Source organism: Rattus norvegicus, chromosome 18, assembly GCF_036323735.1.
Source record: "Rattus norvegicus strain BN/NHsdMcwi chromosome 18, GRCr8, whole genome shotgun sequence".
NCBI classification, from domain to species: domain Eukaryota; kingdom Metazoa; phylum Chordata; class Mammalia; order Rodentia; family Muridae; genus Rattus; species Rattus norvegicus.
The window spans coordinates 36180011-36198319 of record NC_086036.1 but is presented as its reverse complement, the minus strand read 5'-3'; the positions used below and the strand labels follow the sequence as shown (position 1 = coordinate 36198319).

Genomic DNA, 18309 nt, shown 5'->3' with positions numbered 1-18309 from the left:
TCTCTGTGTGTGTGTGTTTGTGTGTGTGTGTGTGTGTGTGTGTGTGTGTGTGTGTGTGTGTGTTGAGCACATGAACACCAGGAGCCACTGATCTTGTGAAGACCAGAGAAGAGCATCCATTAGCCTTCTCTATTTCTATCACTTTACCTTAATTCTTTGAGGTGGGTGTCTCCTTGAACATGAAAACGTTTCTGCCTTAAATCCACAGCATTATACCTTCCATGGAAGTGCTAGGTGGAAGGAAAGCTTCTGTTTAAATAGAATTCAAATTGTATCAATTCCTTCCACCACTCCCCATCCTTTTTTTTCTGGGAAAAGGTTATGTTTCAGTTATCTCACAGTGGTTAATCCTACCAGAGCTGCCCACTTGCCATCCATTCTCCTATATCTCATCCCTTTGCTCTTTCTCTCCAGGCACATGGAAGGAACCTTCAAAAATTTCTAGAATGTTCTTTTTCATGCTTCAAAGTCCTTTGCTGTTATCTACACATTGCCATACAGTAGAGCCATGTGGCTTTGCCTTCTTTTCATTAAATCCTTTCTTCAAGATTAGGTTTTCAGAAAGCTTCTCATAGATTTTAGTGTTTAAAATCACATCTGCTGGGTAGTATTTCCTATGCCATTTGGAATGTCTCATTTCATTCCATCAAGTCCATCTCTTAACAAGATCTTCAAACTTGATTTATTTCATCTATTCATTAGAATGTTATATTTACATATTTATAAATACACGGACACACACATATGTAAAAAAAAGGGGCCATGAATCTACAAGAAAGCAAGAACGTGAGTTTAAGGTGGTTTTGATGCAGGAAAGGGAAAGAGGAAATTATGTAAATCCAATATAATCTGAAAAAATTAAAGAAATAATTTTTATCTCTTTGTTGTTTTTGTTCCTAGCTAGAGTTTTTCTGTATAGCCTTAACTGTCCTGGAACTCACTCTGTACACCAGGCTGGCCTCAAACCCACAAGAGATAATTCCTGCTTCTTCCTTGCAAGTGCTGGAATTAAAGGAATATACCAACACCACCCAACCAAAGTAATATTTTTTAAAAAGAAAACAAATAGAATAAATATTAAAATATTTTTAAAAATATAAATTTAGGGATTGGGGATTTAGCTCAGTGGTAGAGTGCTTGCCTAGCAAGTGCAAGGCCCTGGGTTCAGTCCCCAGCTCCAAAAAAAAAGAAAAGAAAAAAAATATTAAAAAATATAAATTTAATCCATGAGACAGTTACCATGACTCTTTTATTCAAAGTTCCTTGTGCAGTTATGAGCAGTAAAAGCAGACTCTAGGAGCAAATAGTTCTGTAAGTATTTCTTGTACCCACCATTAAGGAAAAAATGAAAACCATGGAAAGTTTACTTAAAGGGAATGCATTATGGGTTCAAAGGGAACATTACTTCAAGCCCAATGTTGCCTTCAAGTGCCTCAGATCTCCACACAAAGGCTGAGTGTCTAAGCAAGCCGTCACATACAGCATGTCATAACCACAAGGACCATCATGACAATGTGAGATATGGAATAGCATCTCTTATGCTCTGTGAGGAGATGTGTGAAGACTTTTCAAAGGCAGCAATATTGGGGTTTAACCTCAGAGATAGTAAAGGAGAAAAAGGAATGGCAATTCCAAACAAGGTAACCATGGCAACTTATCAAGAACTTTGTCTGAGTCAGAAGGCCAGTTTGCAACTAACATCTTCCAATTGCCACACATGATTTCATTACAGCCTCCTTTCCAATGTGACTTTGATTGGCTTTTATGAGATTTTCATGAGGAACATTGATGGTATTTTCTAGGTAAATAGACATTTTTAAAGACTAATGAATATTGTGAGAAAGACTTGGACATATAACAATTACATTATTGATTAGAATTGTCACTACTGTTAAAAGGTAGAGTAGATCCGCACCTCATGATGTATAAGAAATTTTATAAGTTTATTGAATCATGACTGATGCATTATATATACAAAAATTGAAACATGCATTTGAGGAATTTTAATAAATGTATACCTACAAAATTTCCATCTAATAAGATACTGAACATGTTCATTGTACCTAAAATTTTCTCTTGCCATTTGTAACCCATTTGCTTTCACAGTAGGTTGACTTGAGCTTTCTAGAACCAAAATTGTCAGTACAATTTGCTTGGCAACATGGGTAGAAAATGCAGTAGCCCAAACATAAATCACTAGAAACAAAATTAAGAACAATTCATCTCCTATAATTTCTTCAACTAAGTAAGTTGTTTGAGAGAATATCTAAAGTGAGAGTTATTTAAGGAGTTTATCATACTACTCATGCATTAATAAATCCCATGGTGAGTTTTATCATGCACCATGGACACTAGCAGATACTATACTATACTCTCTTTGAACTTTCCCAAAATGAGAGACAATTTACAATCAATCATTCATGAATGCTTAGTTCTCTTTAGAAAGAAGTGTTCAGAAAGGAAAAACAGTGTTTGTCTTATAACCTATTACAATTGTATCTTGCCAGTACAGTGATCATGGAGATTTTTTAAAGAAGTAATATTTGTGTTGATATATGGATGGAAAAAGAAACAGCATAGCAAAATGATTAAATGTGACAAGATCTCAAAAAGAACAAAAAAGACAGATAAAAAGCCATTTAAAGTTGAATGAGTGATATTTCTAATAGTGCTATGCTTGTTCACAGAAGAAAGCCAAAATAAACAAGCTATGAACAAGAATCAATGAAGTCAAGGAGAAAATTAATCTTATAGGATGTCACATGTTATCCTAAAAAAATGCTTCCCAAATCTAAATAAAAATTTTGCATTAAAATTATTGATGTAAACACTGCCTTACATTTTAAAACACCACCTGCTTAGTGTAGAGGCCAGATGAAATTGAAAGGCTGGCTCGGGAGCACTTGTAAGAGATAGACAGATGGAGACAAAAAAGTGTCAGTGCAGAGGAGTGATGTGGGAGAATATAAGAAACTAGGAGCTGACTACACAGGTGTGGCCATGAGTCAGATAGGATTGGTAAGAGAGAGAAAAGTATGGATCATGAGTACTAGGTGGCTGACTAATGTCTCAATATGAATGAAATTGCCATTCAGGGAGATGGAGAACACTAGACACAAAACTATTCAAAGCCTTCCTGGGTTGTTAGAGTAGGAAGTGGCCATGATTCTGATACCCAACACTTAGCTTCTACTCTTCTACTTGTACAGTCTCAATTTGTGTTCCCTGAATCTGCTCAAACAACTTTAGGCCACACAGATATAGCTCATTTCTTGAAGAAGCCAAATTTGTTGTATCATGAGGATATTCACACTGTCAACAGCTTTCTAGAGCATTATTTGGCTAATCTGGTCTTTTGACTAAAATACATAAAGCAAGAATTGGCCAGTAATTATATTTTTAGCTACTCAGTAGATAAGTTTGTACTTGAATGAGTTACACTCCTGGTTAGGAACGTTGCAAAGAGTGAGTTTTGACATAAGTATGTCAAACTAAAGAGTGTCTATAGCTGTGTAGTAAACAGGCTTTAAAATGATGCCTGAAAAAAGTTCATAGCACTAAGTGCCTCCGTGAAGAATTTAGAAAGTTCTCATACCAACAATTTAAAAGTACACCTAAAAGCTCTAGAAGAAAAAGAAAAGGGCAAGCACACCAAAGAGGTGCAGAAGGCAGGAAATAATCAAAATGATGACTAAAATCAATCAGTTAGGAGCAAAGAAAGCAGTACAAAAAATCAATGAAACCAAGAGCTTATTCATTGGAAAATCAACAAGATAGACAAACTACCCAAACGATAGAGAAACAGTATCCAAATAAGATTAGAAATGAAAAGGGAGACATAACAACAGACACTGAAAAAAATTCAAAGATTCATTAGGTCTTACTTCCAAAGCCTGTACTCCACAAAATTGGAAAATCTCAAGGAAATGAACAATTTTTTAGACAGATACCACTTAGCAAAGTTAAATCAAGAACAGATAAATGATTTAAAGATCCCTATAACTCCTAAAGAAATAGAAACAGTCATTAAAAGTCTCCTAACCAAAAGGAGCCCAGGGCCAAATGGTCTTAGTACAGAATTCTACGAGACTATCAAAGAAGAGCTAATACCAATACTCCAAAAACTATTCCACAAAATGAAAACAGGAGGAACACAGCCGAACTCATTCTATAAAGACACAGTTGCCCTGATACCTAGACCACAAAAAAACAAAAAAACCATCGAAGAAAGAGAATTTCAGACCAATTTTGCTTTTGAATATTGATGCAAAAATAATATAATACTTGCATGCTAAATCCAGGAACACATTGAAACCACCATCCACCATGATCAAATAGGTTTTATCCCAGAGATGCAGGGTTGGTCCACTATATAAAAAAATCTATCAACATAATCCACCATATGAACCAACCGAAAGAAAAAAAACCACATGTTCATCTCATGGGATGCTGAAAAAGCCTTTGAGAAAATCTAACATCTTTTCATGTTAAAAAGTATTAGAGAGATCATGGAATCATGGCACACACCTAAACATACACAAAGCAATATACAACAAGCCAATAGACAACATCAGGATAAATGGAGAGAAACTTAAAGCAGTAACACTAAAATCAGGGAACAGGACAAGGCTGCTCACACTATCTATTCAATATAATACTTGACATCCTAGCTAGAGCAGTAAGAAAACTAAAAGAGATCCAGATAAAGGGGATAGCAATTGGAAAAGAAGTATTGCCACTTGAAGATATGATAGAATACATAAGCAATCCCAAAAATTCTACCGGAGAACTTTTACAGATGATAAACAATTTCAGCAAAGTGGCATGATACAAACTTAAAGAAATCAGTAGCCCCCTTTATACAAATGATAAATGGGCTGACAATAAAATTAGGGAAACAACACTCCTTACAATAGGCATGAATAATATAAAATATCTTGTTGTAACTCTAACCAAGCAAGTGAAAGATCTATATGACAAGAATTTCAAGTTCCAGAAAAATGAAATTGAAGAAAACTTCAGAAGATGGGAAGCTTCCATGCTTGTGGATAGGTAGGAGTAACATAGTGAAAATGGTCATCTGACCAAAAGCAATTTACAGATTTAATTCAACCCCATCAAAACTGCATCAGAATTTTTCTAGACCTTGAAACCAAAATTCTCAACTTCATATGGAAAACTAATAAACTCAGAATAAGCAAAAACAATTCTCAATAAAGGAACTTCTGGGAGGAATCCCCATCTCTGACTTTAAGGTGTACTACAAAGCAATAGTGATAAAAACTGCATGGTATTGGTAAAGAAACGGACATGTTGATCAATGGAATTGAATCAAAGACACAGAAATAAAGCCATACATCTATGGACACTTGATTTTTGATAAAAATCCAAAACCATACAATGGGGAAAAAAAGAAAGTATCTTCAATAAATGATGCTGGTCTAACTGGAAGCTTACATGTAGAAGAATGAAAATAGATATGTACTTATCACCCCGCACAAAACGCAAGTCCAAGTGGATCAAGGACCTCAACATAAAACCTGATACAATAAATCTCAGAGAAAGTGGGAAATATCCTTGAACTCATTCGTAAAGGAAACAACTTCCTGACAGAATACCAATGGCTCAGGCACTAAGGTCAACAATTGATAAATGGGACCTTGTGAAACCTCAAAGCTTCTGTTAGGCAAAGGACAGTGTTAATAAGACAAAATGGCAGCCTACAGATTGGGAAAGTTAAATTCTCAACAAAGGAATTCTCAACAAAGGAATCTCAAATGGACAAGAAGCATTTAAAGGAATGTTCAATATCCTTAGTCATCAGGGAAATGCAAATCAGAACAACCCTGAGATTCCAAATTATAAAAATCAAAATGCCTAAGATCAAAAACTCAAGTGCTAATACATGCTGGCAAGAATGTGGAACAAGGGGAACACTCTTCTATTCATTGCTGAGAGGATTGCAAACTTGAAAAAACCACTTTGGAAATCAGTTTGGCAGTTCCTCAGAAAACTGAGAATAGTTCTACCTCTAAGTCCCAGCCATATCACTCCTGGGCATATACCCAAATATGCAACACTATACCACAGGGACACTTGCTCAACTGTAGTCATAGTACCTTTATTCATAAAAGTAAGAAACTGCAAACAACCTATTTTTTCCTCAGTTGAAGAATGGATAAAGAAAATGTGTTACATCTACACAATAGGATACTATTACACTAAGAAAAAAAGACATCATAAATTTTGCAGGAAAATGGATGGATCTTAAGAATATCATCCTGATTGAGTCCCAAAAGAACATGTACACATGGTATGTATTCAGTTTTAAGTGGATATTAGTTATAAAATAAAAGTGCCCATGCTGTACTCTACACACTCAAAGAGGCTGGCCAGGAAGGAGGACATAAGGAAGGATGTTTGACTTTCACTTGGAAGGAGAAATGGAATGATAGTGAAAGGCATATGGAGGGACGAATCTGGTTGGGAGAAGTGATCAGGAGGGGAGTGGTGAGTTCCATGTCGGATGTGGGAAGGGGCAGGAATAATGGATGGATGGCTATAATAAATGGACACATGGAACCGACAAGGGTGGGGGGAGGTAGGGAGCAACTCCAAGAAGAGACAGAGACCTGAGATAGGGGAGGCACCCCAGAATCAATGAGTGTGTCCTGTGCTGTGACTCACAGCATGGGGGATATGGAGTCTGGGGAGGCTGCTTCCTATGGCTAGGCAGGGAATTCTGGACCAGCTCACGTATGTTCTTTGGTTGGTGCTTCAATCTCTGAGAGACCCAGGGTTCCAAGTTCCAACCAGTGTTTGGCTGTGGGCATATGATTCTGTCTGAGTCCATTGGTGGGACCTTTTAGAGGACAGGCATGCTAGACACTTGTCTACAAGCATAACAGTAGACCATTAATAGTTTCAGGGATTGATGCTTGAACATAGATGGATGGCAAGTTTGGAGAGTTATTGGTTGGCCATTCCTTCAGTCTCTGCTCCATACCTGTGCCTGTATTTTTTTATAGACAAGATAAATTTTGGGTCAAACCACGGGCTAAAGCTGGTCTTCAATAACAATAAGGGAAGAATGCCCACATATACATGTAAGTTGAACAATGCTCTACTCAATGATAACCTGGTCAAGGAAGAAATAAAGAAATTAAAGACTTCTTAGAATTTAATGAAAATGAACGTACAACATACCCAAACTTATGGGACACAATGAAAGCTGTGCTAACAGGAAATCTTATAGCTCTGAGTCCCTGCAGAAAGAAACAGGAGAGAGCATATGTCACCAGCTGGATAGCACACCTAAAAGCTCTAGAACAAAAGGAAACAAATACACCCAGGAGGAGTAGAAGGCAGGAAATAATCAAACTCAGAGGTGAAATCAACCAAGTAGAAACAAAAAAGGACTATACAAAGAATCAAAAGAACCAAAAGTTGGTTCTTTGAGAAAATCAACAAGATAGATAAATCCTTAGCCAGACTAACAAGAGGACACAGAGAATGTGTCTAAATTAACAAAGTCAGAAATGAAAAGGGAGACATAACTACAGTATCAGAGGAAGTTCAAAAAATCATCAGATCCTGCTACAAAAGCCTATATTCAACAAAACTTGAAAATCTGCAGGAAATGGACAATTTCTTAGACAGATATCAGATACCGAAGTTAAATCAGGAACACATAAACCATTTAAACAAACCCGTAACTCCTAACAAAATAGAAGCAGTCATTAAAGGTCTCCCAACCAAAATGAGCCCAGGTCCAGACAGGTTTAGTGCAGAATTCTATCAGACCTTCATAAAAGACCTCATACCAATATTATCCAAACTATTCCACAAAATTGAAACAGATGGAGCACTACCGAATTCCTTCTATGAAGCCACAATTATTCTTATACCTAAACCAACAAAGAAAGAGAACTTCAGACCAATTTCCCTTATGAATATTGACGCAAAAATACTCTAGAAAATTCTGGCAAAGTGAATCTCAAAGCACATCAAAAGAATCATCCATCATGGTCAAGTAGGCTTCATCCCAGTTATGCAGGGATGGTTAAATATACTGAAAACCATCAACGTAATCCATTACATAAACAAACTTAAAGAACAAAACTACATGATCATTCATTAGAATCTGAGAAAGCATTTGACAAAATTCAACACCCCTTCATGATAAAAGTCCTAGAAAGAATAGGAATTCAAGGCCCATACCTAAACATAGTAAAAGCCATATACAGCAAACCAGTTGCTAACATTAAAGTAAATGGAGCAAAACTTGAATCAATCCCACTAAAATCAGGCTGCCCACTCTCTCCCTACTTATTCAATATAGTTCTTGAAGTTCTAGCCAGAGCAATCAAACAACAAAAGGAGATCAAGGGGAAACAGATTGGAAAAGAAGAAGTCAAAATATCACTATTTGCAGATGATATAATAGTATATTTATCCCAAAAGTCCACCAGAGAACTACTAAACATGCTAAATACCTTCAGACAGGTGGCTTCATATAAAATTAACTCAAATAAATCAGTAGTCTTCCTCTACACAAAAGAGAAACAAGCCGAGAAAGAAATTAGGGAAACGACACCCTTCATAATAGTCCCAAATAATATAAAATACCTCAGTGTGACTTTAACCAAGCAAATAAAAGATCTGTATGATAAGAACTTCAAGCCTCTGAAGAAAGAAATTGAAGAAGACCTCAGAAGATGGAAAGATCTCCCATGCTCATGGATTGGCAGGATTAATATAGTAAAAATGACCATTTTACCAAAAGCGATCTACAGATTCAATGCAATCCCCATCAAAATACCAATCCAATTCTTCAAAGAGTTAGACAGAAAAATTTGCAAATTCATCTGGAATAACAAAAAACCCAGGATAGCTAAAACTATCCTCAACAATAAAGGGACTTCTGGGGGGAATCACTATCCCTGAACTCAAGCAGTATTACAGAGCAATAGTGATAAAAATTGCATGGTATTGGTACAGAGACAGACAGATAGACCAGTGGAATAGAATTGAAGACCCAGAAATGAACCCACACACCTATGGTCACTTGATTTTTGACAAAGGAGCCAAAACCATCCAATGGAAAAAAGCATTTTCAGCAAATGGTGCTGGTTTGACTGGAGGTCAGCATGTAGAAGAATGCAGATTGATCCATGCTTATCACCCTGTACAAAGCTTAAGTCCAAGTGGATCAAGGACCTCCACATCAAAAAAGATACACTCAAATTAATAGAAGGAAAAGTGGAGAAGCATGTCGAACACATGGGCATTGGAGAAAATTTCCTGAACAAAACACCAATGGCTTATGCTCTAAGATCAAGACTCAACAAATGGGATCTCATAAAACTGCAAAGTTTCTGTAAGGCAAAGGACACTGTTATTAGGACAAAACGGCAACCAACAGATTGGGAAAAGATCTTTACCAATCCTACAACTGATAGAGGGCTTATATCCAAAACATACAAAGAACTCACGAAGTTAGACCGCAGGGAGACAAATAACGCTATTGAAAAATGGGATTCAGAGCTAAACAAAGAATTCACAGCTGAGGAATGACAAATGGCTGAGAAACCCCTAAAGAAATGTTCAACATCTTTAGTCATAATGGAAATGCAAATCAAAACAACTCTGAGATTTCACCTCACACCAGTGAGAATGGCTAAGATCAAAAACTCAGGTGACAGCAAATGCTGGCGAGGATGTGGAAAAAGAGGAACACTCCTCCATTGTTGGTGGGATTGGAGACTGGTACAACCATTCTGGAAATCAGTCTGGAGGTTCCTCAGAAAACTGGACATTGAACTACCTGAGGACCCAGCTATACCTCTCTTGAGCATATACCCAAAAGATGCCCTAACATATAACAAAGACATGTACTCCACTATGTTCATAGCAGCTCTATTTATAATAGCCAGAATCTGGAAAGAGCCCAGATGCCCTTCAATAAATGAATGGATACAGAAAATGTGGTACATCTACATAATGGAATATTACTCAGCTATCAAAAACAATGACTTTATGAAAATCATATGCAAATGGATAGAACTGGAAAATATCATCCTGAGTGAGGTAACCCAATCACAGAAAAACACACATGGTATGCACTCATTGATAAATGCTTAAATTACCCTAGATGCACAGAACACGTGAAACTCAAGAAGGATGACCAAAATGTGAATGCTTCACTCCTTCTTTAAAAAGTGAACAAGAATACCCTTGGCAGGGAATAGGGAGTCAAAGTATAGAACAGAGGCAGAAGGAACACCCATTCAGAGCCTGCCCCACATGTTGGCCATACATATACAGCCACCAAACTAGATAAAATGGATGAAGCAAGGAAGTGGAGGCTGAAAGGAACCGGATGTAGATCTCTCCTGAGAGACACATCCAGAATACAGCAAATACATAGGCGAATGCCAGCAGCAAACCACTGAACTGAGAACTGTTGAAAGAATCAGAGAAAGGACTGGAAGAGTTTGAAGGGGCTCAAGACCCCATATGAACAACAATGCCAATCAACCAGAGCTTCCAGGGACTAAGACAGTACTGAAAGGCTATACATGGACTGACCCTGGGCTCCAACCACATAGGTAGCAATGAATAGCCTAGGAAGAGCACCAGTGAAAGGGGAAGCCCTTGGTCCTGCCAAGACTGAACCCGCAGCGAATGTGATTGTTGGGAGTGGGTGGTAATGGGGGGAGGATTGAGCGGGGAAGCCCATATAGAAGGGGAGGGGTAGGGGTTAGGGGGATGGTGGCCGGGAAACTGGGAAGGGCAATAACATTGCAATGTAAATAATAAATACTCAAGTTAATAAGGATAAAAAAAATTTCGGGTCAAAACTTTTGTGGATAAGTTGGTGTCAATCTACTTGAATTCCTACCTGGCCAATATTGTTTCAGATGCTAAATTTGGCAGAAGAAAAAATAATTTATAAGTGCTTTGCCTGGGGATCATGTATTTGTTTACGTTTTTTATTAAATTTATTTCTTTACTTACATTTCAAATGTTATTCCCCTTCCCAGTTTCCTGTCCATACGCCCCCATTCCCTCCCCTCCCCTTACCCCATATGGGCGTTCCTCCTATACATCCCCTTACTGCCTCCCCATATTCCCCTGCACTAGGGGTCCAACCTTGGCAGAACCAAGGGCCTCCCTTTCCACTGGTGCCCCAACAAGGTTAGCATTGTTGAGGATTATGTGTTAAAGACACATTAAACTATAGAATGGCCTTAATTAACTGCAGATTTAATAGAAATTGCTATCTTGGGTGTTGCAATGATATTAGCATGGTCTTTGCCTTGCTGAACGTTACATACTTTTTAACTTTTTTAAATGAGAGCTTTTTAAATGGGAGAACAAGATGAGCAAACTGATAGTAAGAATGCATAAGGAATGGTAGGTAATGGACAAAACTGACTTACACAGAGAGAATGAGTATATCTTATTTCATATGCTAGACTATTTGCCCAGTAATAGTCCTTGAAGAGTGTGACACAAGAGGAAAGCTGTCTGGTTATATTCTACCATAAATACAGGCTGAGCCACAGATCTTTTCATTGCTTTATTCATACATTTTTAGGACATTCAATCTACATATGGTAGAATGAGATCCAGCCAGTCAGAGAGAGCACATCCTTCTCTTCACTCGCACCTTAAATCTGTTTATGCAGATTTTATACCAGGTGTGATAGAGCCTCCTGAGAAAGAAAAAACACAAAGGTAAATATGATAAGTCTTTTTACCTGTAATTAGCATGTATCAAAAATATTCACTTTTAATCTCCCATTTGACAACATTGTGGTGATGTTGAAGAAATGTCTCAGTGCGTCTTATCAAGGATCCCCAAACTGTGCAATTAGATAAAATCACAACTTCGACTGATCAAATGTTCTTTCTATAAATGCAGATGTTTTTCTTTTTGGGGTCCCTGGGATATGCACATATCATGAGTGTAACCAATGAAGAAGAAATAATACACTTAGAAGTGATGGGAGATTGTTCAGGTAGTAAAGGCTTCTCCCATGGAAATAAGAACAAATTATAATTACCAGAAGCTTCTTCACAGCCTCTGAAGCCTCTGGCCCCAGCTCATTCACGCACTTCTTCAGCCCTTCCACCAGATGTTCTACAGAAATTCCCAGGGTTTTCAGAAGCATCTTCAAGGGATCAAATAAGGGAATAAGGTTGTCCAAAGGTAAAGGTAACACTTTGTCAACAGGAAGAGGGACACTGTTGATAAGAAAGGCAGTGGCTGCAGAGCAAATGAGAGCAAAGAGTGAAACGTGCCTGTCTAAGACTCCATCCCCACCCCCATCTCTGCCCATCAACATCTCCAATCTACATGCACTCCTTTGTATTTCCCATGTTTATTGATGCCTTTTGGACATGTCCATTTCCCTAGAACTTTCTCCAAATTAGCTATAGCCCTTCTTTCCTATTGTAGTCACCCCTTAGAGAAGCCTGTAGCAGCTACTATATTTAAAGAGCATCTTCTGTTGCTCTTCTCTCATAATTTCTTATTGTTATCTACTATATTATATATGTATTATTTTTTCCACCTTCACTTTTTCCCTGGAATAGAAGTTCCATGAGTAAGGAGTTCTTGTCTGCTGCTGTGCTCAATATTCAGAACTGACTATGTCATGCGGTAAGCAAAAGTACTGAAAACTCATTCAGTAGATATTAATGGGGGAATTGAATGAGAATTGTATATAAGTTGTCCATGGTCATGGCCTTTAGACAAAGGAGATGTGCCATAAAGGTTCTCTAGTCAAGACCAAGCATGCATGAACTAGTTAAGAGTGCATGTCAATTCAGTTCAGTGTTACACTATAATTGTCACCAGTTAGAAAAAGAATAGTTCTGGGTTAAGAAGAGCGGAGGAAATTAGATGCAAAATCAATAAATCCTTGTGATGTTAAAATGAATGTGAATGTATATAGAATGGCTAGCCATCTGTCAAGAGAGTGTGGGCCAGAGTGCAGGATTTCAGTGAGTGTGGCCAATAACCAGAAAACTGGGCAATGCAGGAAAAAAATCAGTCAAGTAAGATACTTGAAAGCCTTCAATGTTGTACCCATAATTATGGAACTTGTTCCTGAGGACAGTAGGAAGTTATCAAGGTTTTACATGGGAAAGTTGTACTTTATATCTTTGATTTAAGGACTAGTGGTCACTAGGGATAGAAAAGGTCAGAGGGGATGAGGGATGGGAATAAACAAGAAGAGAAGTATAGAGGCTGAACAAGGGAGGTATAAAAGGAAGGAAAGTTGCACATGACTAGTTCAGGGTGTATGAATGAATATATGCATATATCACAGAAAAGTCTATCAATTTGCACAATTGACAAGTTAATAATTGCAACTTAAAATAAAGGTCTTTCAAATTTTCAGCTAAAAAGGATAGAAATTACTTTGCATAGAAGATAAGCAGAGTAGAAAAATATGTGTAATGCAGTTCTAGGAAAACCTGTGCAGATATTTAAATATATGAGCATACAAACACTCAATAATTTGAATCTTGCTAGCTAAGATTTTCTGAGGTTCATTGTTTCTCCTAAAGACTGTTTGTTTCCTGATTTCTGACTTAAAAGTATGAAACTGGAGCCTGTGCCTTGCCCTGCCTCTATCTTCTGTTACCAATTTTTCCCTTCACACTTTCTTTTCATAGACAGCTATTTACTTTGATCCATGCTCCTTTCTGCTGCCATCTTTGTCTGGAAAAACTTTCCTTGCACATTAAAGGACAGAGAAATATTCAAATCTGGCCAAATTTCTCAACAACGAAAATCTAGTAAAAGCAGCTACCTTCAGTCAGGATTCTAAGTGCAGGTAGCACTTAAAATCTCATGGTAAATCTTCATAGTGTTCACATTAAACATTTCTGTGAGGTTCTATATCTTTCTGGAGAACATTCTCCAAACCCTTTACCCTGGGTGAGCAAAGGCTGTGATCGAAGATTTTTCTCAAGGACCCAAACATTTCATCCTGATAGTTAAAGTGGTTCTCTCTTAAAGGACAGGCTCAACCTTCTAACTAGGCAGGTTGTGTACCTTACTTGAAAATTAAGCACTTCAGTCCCCAGTACAGCCACTGAACCCTGCCCATACAGTTCACTGGAGAGTGTAGCACAGCAATTTCTGTCAAAAGCTCACTCACTCTCACCCTCTGTATGCTCAGTTACACAGTTACAGCCTGTGTAACTGATGAATGTACTGACTTCAGGAGATTCAGTCTAGCAACCTGACTAATTTACTGTGCATTGAGAATAGTACTTTTAATGAATTACAGTTTGATTGATGGAGGACCTCTACAATCTTCTAACAGTTATAATTTTCTGTGACTCTGAGACTCTTTTTACCACACTCTATTGCCTGTATGCCAGATTAGTTGTGATATTACAATAGAAACAGAAAAGGAGAGAGCTATCGATACTCCAGATAGTGACTTACCAGAATAACCACAAATACCAATCGTCACCAGCAGAAAGATGGGTACCACCTTCATAGCTGGTTCCTCTGATGTTTTCTTGGACTTTGGAATGTAGACAGAAAGTCCAACAAAATCACGGTGTCAATAGCTCTGCTCGCTGTCACTGGATGGCTGCTTTTCCTCACAGGTACTAATATATGCACTAAAGACTTAAATTCTGACCACCGCCTGTTGACTTACCCCAGCAAGGAAGAACATAAAGGGCATGCTTCCTAACTAAACACTCTGTAGGGTTTTTCACTTTTCATCACATTCTTGTGTGAAACAAAGCCCCACAGTAGTAGTCTCAAGTAGTTCTTTCCCAAGCCCTCACTTAGAAATGATGACAGATGGCAAAGCATTTCCTCTTGGAAGAAAAAGGAAAAGAAAAAAAAGTGAAATCTTTCTGTTGGGATTGAGAGGAATGTTTTTCTGTAGTTAATTTGCTGTTTATTTAAAGTTTGGAGAATTGCATTTCCTGATGAACTTCCCAGATTTAGCTAAATGGCACTTCTGTATATCTCTTGAATTTACCCATGGTCAATAGTCATACATTGGTTTAGACAAGGTCAGATTTTCCCTGTTACCTTTCCTAATGTCCTCTAGTAATCCAGGGAGAGTCGAGTGTGTGTTTCTCTGTTGTCCTCTATGTCTATGTATATGTGTCCTCCATAGCATCACCTGTATCAATCTATATTCTGAGAAGCAATCTATTCCCAAAGCTGCCCTTCTGGGCACCAGGGCTCAGCCATTGAACAACAGAATGACCACATTTGTAAACAAAATTTACTGGAGTTCACTGGGGGCATTGGCTGAGCATTGAATGTAAAGAAGGGCGTAAGAAAACCTCCAATGGGAGAAACAGGGAACAAAGCCCATGTGATTCTTGGGATGAGTTCAGAACTCATTGATCTTATTTTACAATTTCCAACAGCAAAAAAAGAAAAATGCTAAGAAGACAAAGTGTGCTGTCAGTCCCTTACTATTTGAGTTCAATTTTGCCTCCATGGCATTGCAGTAAAGATTTGATAAATTTTCCAAAGGAATATGTATGCCAAATTAAAATGAATTCATAGGTTATCATTTTTATATCCATTTTACTGTTGCACTGTCATTAATTTCAGCTACTCGAACAACTAAATGAAAAGGGTACAGGTTATTGCCTTGCAAAGTCAATGTTGCTTTCTCTGCTGTATACTATTTCTGTTTATTGGCCATTTTAACACACATATTAGTACATGATGTGGCTATGGTAACCCTTAAAGCCGCCTCCCACAAGTTTTGTGTCATCACTTTTTTTGGCAATGTAAATCTCTGCTATCTTTATTAGGGCTTCCATGGGCTAGTTTGATTTAAAAACCCTTCTTCTTCTTCTTCTTCTTCTTCTTCTTCTTCTTCTTCTTCTTCTTCTTCTTCTTCTTCTTCTTCTTCTTCTTCTTCTTCTTCTTCTTCTTCTTCCTGCTTCTGCTTCTTCTTCTTCCTGCTTCTGCTTCTTCTTCTTTTCTTTTTCTTCTCCCCCTCTCTCCTCCTCTCCTCCCCTCTCCTCTCCTCTCCTCTCTTCCTCTCTCTCTCTCTCTCTCTCTCTCTCTCTCTCTCTGTCTCTCTCTCTCCAGGCTCTTACCTCTCCTGTGAGTTTCTAGGCCCTATGTTGTGTCATGCTCCTATACCAGATAGCAAATTTTATTTACACTAACAGTTATCTCCTTAGCTGTTGGTATGAATAAGTATAATATAGAAACTTCTTTTCTTTTTAATTTTTCTTTGACTCCTCTTAATCTCTTTCCTGTGTGTTTGTTCTGATACTATTAGTTGCCTTTCTTCACATTGTGGATGCTCATATTAAAGTTTAGTTGTGAGTATCTTGAGAAAGTTATTACCTCATTTTGAATCCTAATACAGAGCTCAGCAAAATTTATAGCAATGAGGAGCCTTGGTGCCAGGTCCATATGTGATCATTTTATTATTATAATAAACCCTCAGTTGATAAATTTTCATGGCATTTTTTTTAAAAATACAGAGAAGTGTAAGTGTTGAGCTAATTGTTAAGATCATTTAAAGGTAGAATTTTTATTATTTTCTCAATATATACAGATAAGCTTTTGGCAAATTTCAGTACTCCTTCTTGGTAAAAGCTCGGAAATAACTAGGAAAAGAAGAAAAATATCCCAGCATAGAAAAAACTACAGCCTATAAAACTACTTCCAACATTACACTGAATGAAGTGGGGAGAACTCATTGCATTTACATTACAGTCAATAAGGTGACATGGGTTTCCCTTGCTCTACTCTTATTCAACATGGTCTTAGACATCTTAGCTAGAGCAATAAGACAAGAAAAATAAAAACTATACAAATAGAAAAGGAAGAAGGCTAGCTACTCTTATTTGCAAATGTACATACAAGACCTATAAAGATTATACTGAAAGATTTTAACAATAAACACCTTCAGTAAAATAGCAAAATACACAAGTTCAACATAAAAAAATTAGTAGCTTTTCTTTTTTTTTTTTTTTGGTTCTTTTTTTCGGAGCTGGGGACCGAACCCAGGGCCTTGCACTTCCTAGGTAAGCGCTCTACCACTGAGCTAAATCCCCAGCCCCAATTAGTAGCTTTTCTACATGCCAATAACAAACATGTCAAAAAAGAAATCACAAAATCAGTTACATTCACAATGGCTTCACACAATCTTAAATACCTAGGAAGTATGTAACCGAGGAAGTAAATGACTTCTCCAACAAAAACGATCAAAAACGAAAACAAACAAAGCAAAAACAAAACAAAGCAAACCCCAAAAAACTGAAAACCACTGAAGACAAATAGAAGACACTGAACACACTAGACTTCCTAGGCCCATGAATCCATAAATTAGTTGAAATAATAGAGTAAAATACTTGTATTACTAAAAGTGATCTATAGATTAAATTCCATTAAAATTTCATGGCATTACTCACAAAAGGGGAAAAAAATCCTAAAATTTCTATGGAATTACAAAGATTACAGAATGACCAAAGCAATCTTAAGCAAAAAAAGTGTTGTATCATAGCATCTGATGACACATTACACTACAGAACCATAGCAACAAAAATTATATGACACTGGTACAAAAATGAAAATTAGATCAATGGGGCATAGTTCGAGTTTCCAGAATTATAACCCACAGAATTCCACTCATGATTTCTTTAACAAAGAAACAGATATTGAAGAAAAGATACACTCTTCAACAAATTATGCTGAGGAAACTTGACATTCACATGGAGCATGAATTATAGAACCACATTTACTTTTTGTTACTCAAATTCAACTCAAAATTGCTGAAAAACTTTCATGTAAGATGTGAACGTATAAAAATATTAAAGAAAAACTTGCTAGGTATAGGTGAGTGAGGACTATCTTGAGAGCTCTTAGAAGGTATGCTACTTGCATACCCTCAACTAAAGTCTGGTCCTCCTCTATTCTGGGAAGATCCTCTTTAGTAGAACAGACAGCTTCAGCAAGGATGCTCCTGGATTGGTCAAAGAGAAAGCAGACACCTACCTAGGCAGCTAGATCAGCCAAATCAACTCTGATGATCCATAGGGTAAGAGCTGCTGCAGCTGGCTTGTCCTCATATCCAGGTAATAACTTTCTTAAAATGACTCCAGTCCTTCAGGAAGTATGGTAACTGAGCTTATTCTGGGAAAGTCAGAACTTTCAGATAGGACAGGAAGCATGCATAGACTAAGTTAGGCAGAAAAGAAAAAAGCATGGCTAGCTATTCTGACAGAAAAGGAATATCCAGAATAAAAAATGAACTATAAGAAACAAATAAAGCCAAAAGT

At 37.3% G+C, this 18309-nt stretch overlaps 1 protein-coding gene across 1 annotated transcript; it reads right to left on the bottom strand.

Moving 5' to 3' along the window:
* Positions 1-11652: 11652 nt before the first annotated feature.
* Scgb3a2 (secretoglobin, family 3A, member 2) lies at positions 11653-14575 on the bottom strand. Its single transcript, NM_001024283.1, is given in 3 exon segments — positions 11653-11720; positions 12072-12274; positions 14474-14575. Coding segments are annotated over 3 exon segments (282 nt in total). The 5' UTR covers positions 14529-14575; the 3' UTR covers positions 11653-11696.
* Between the last annotated feature and the right edge of the window lie 3734 nt (positions 14576-18309).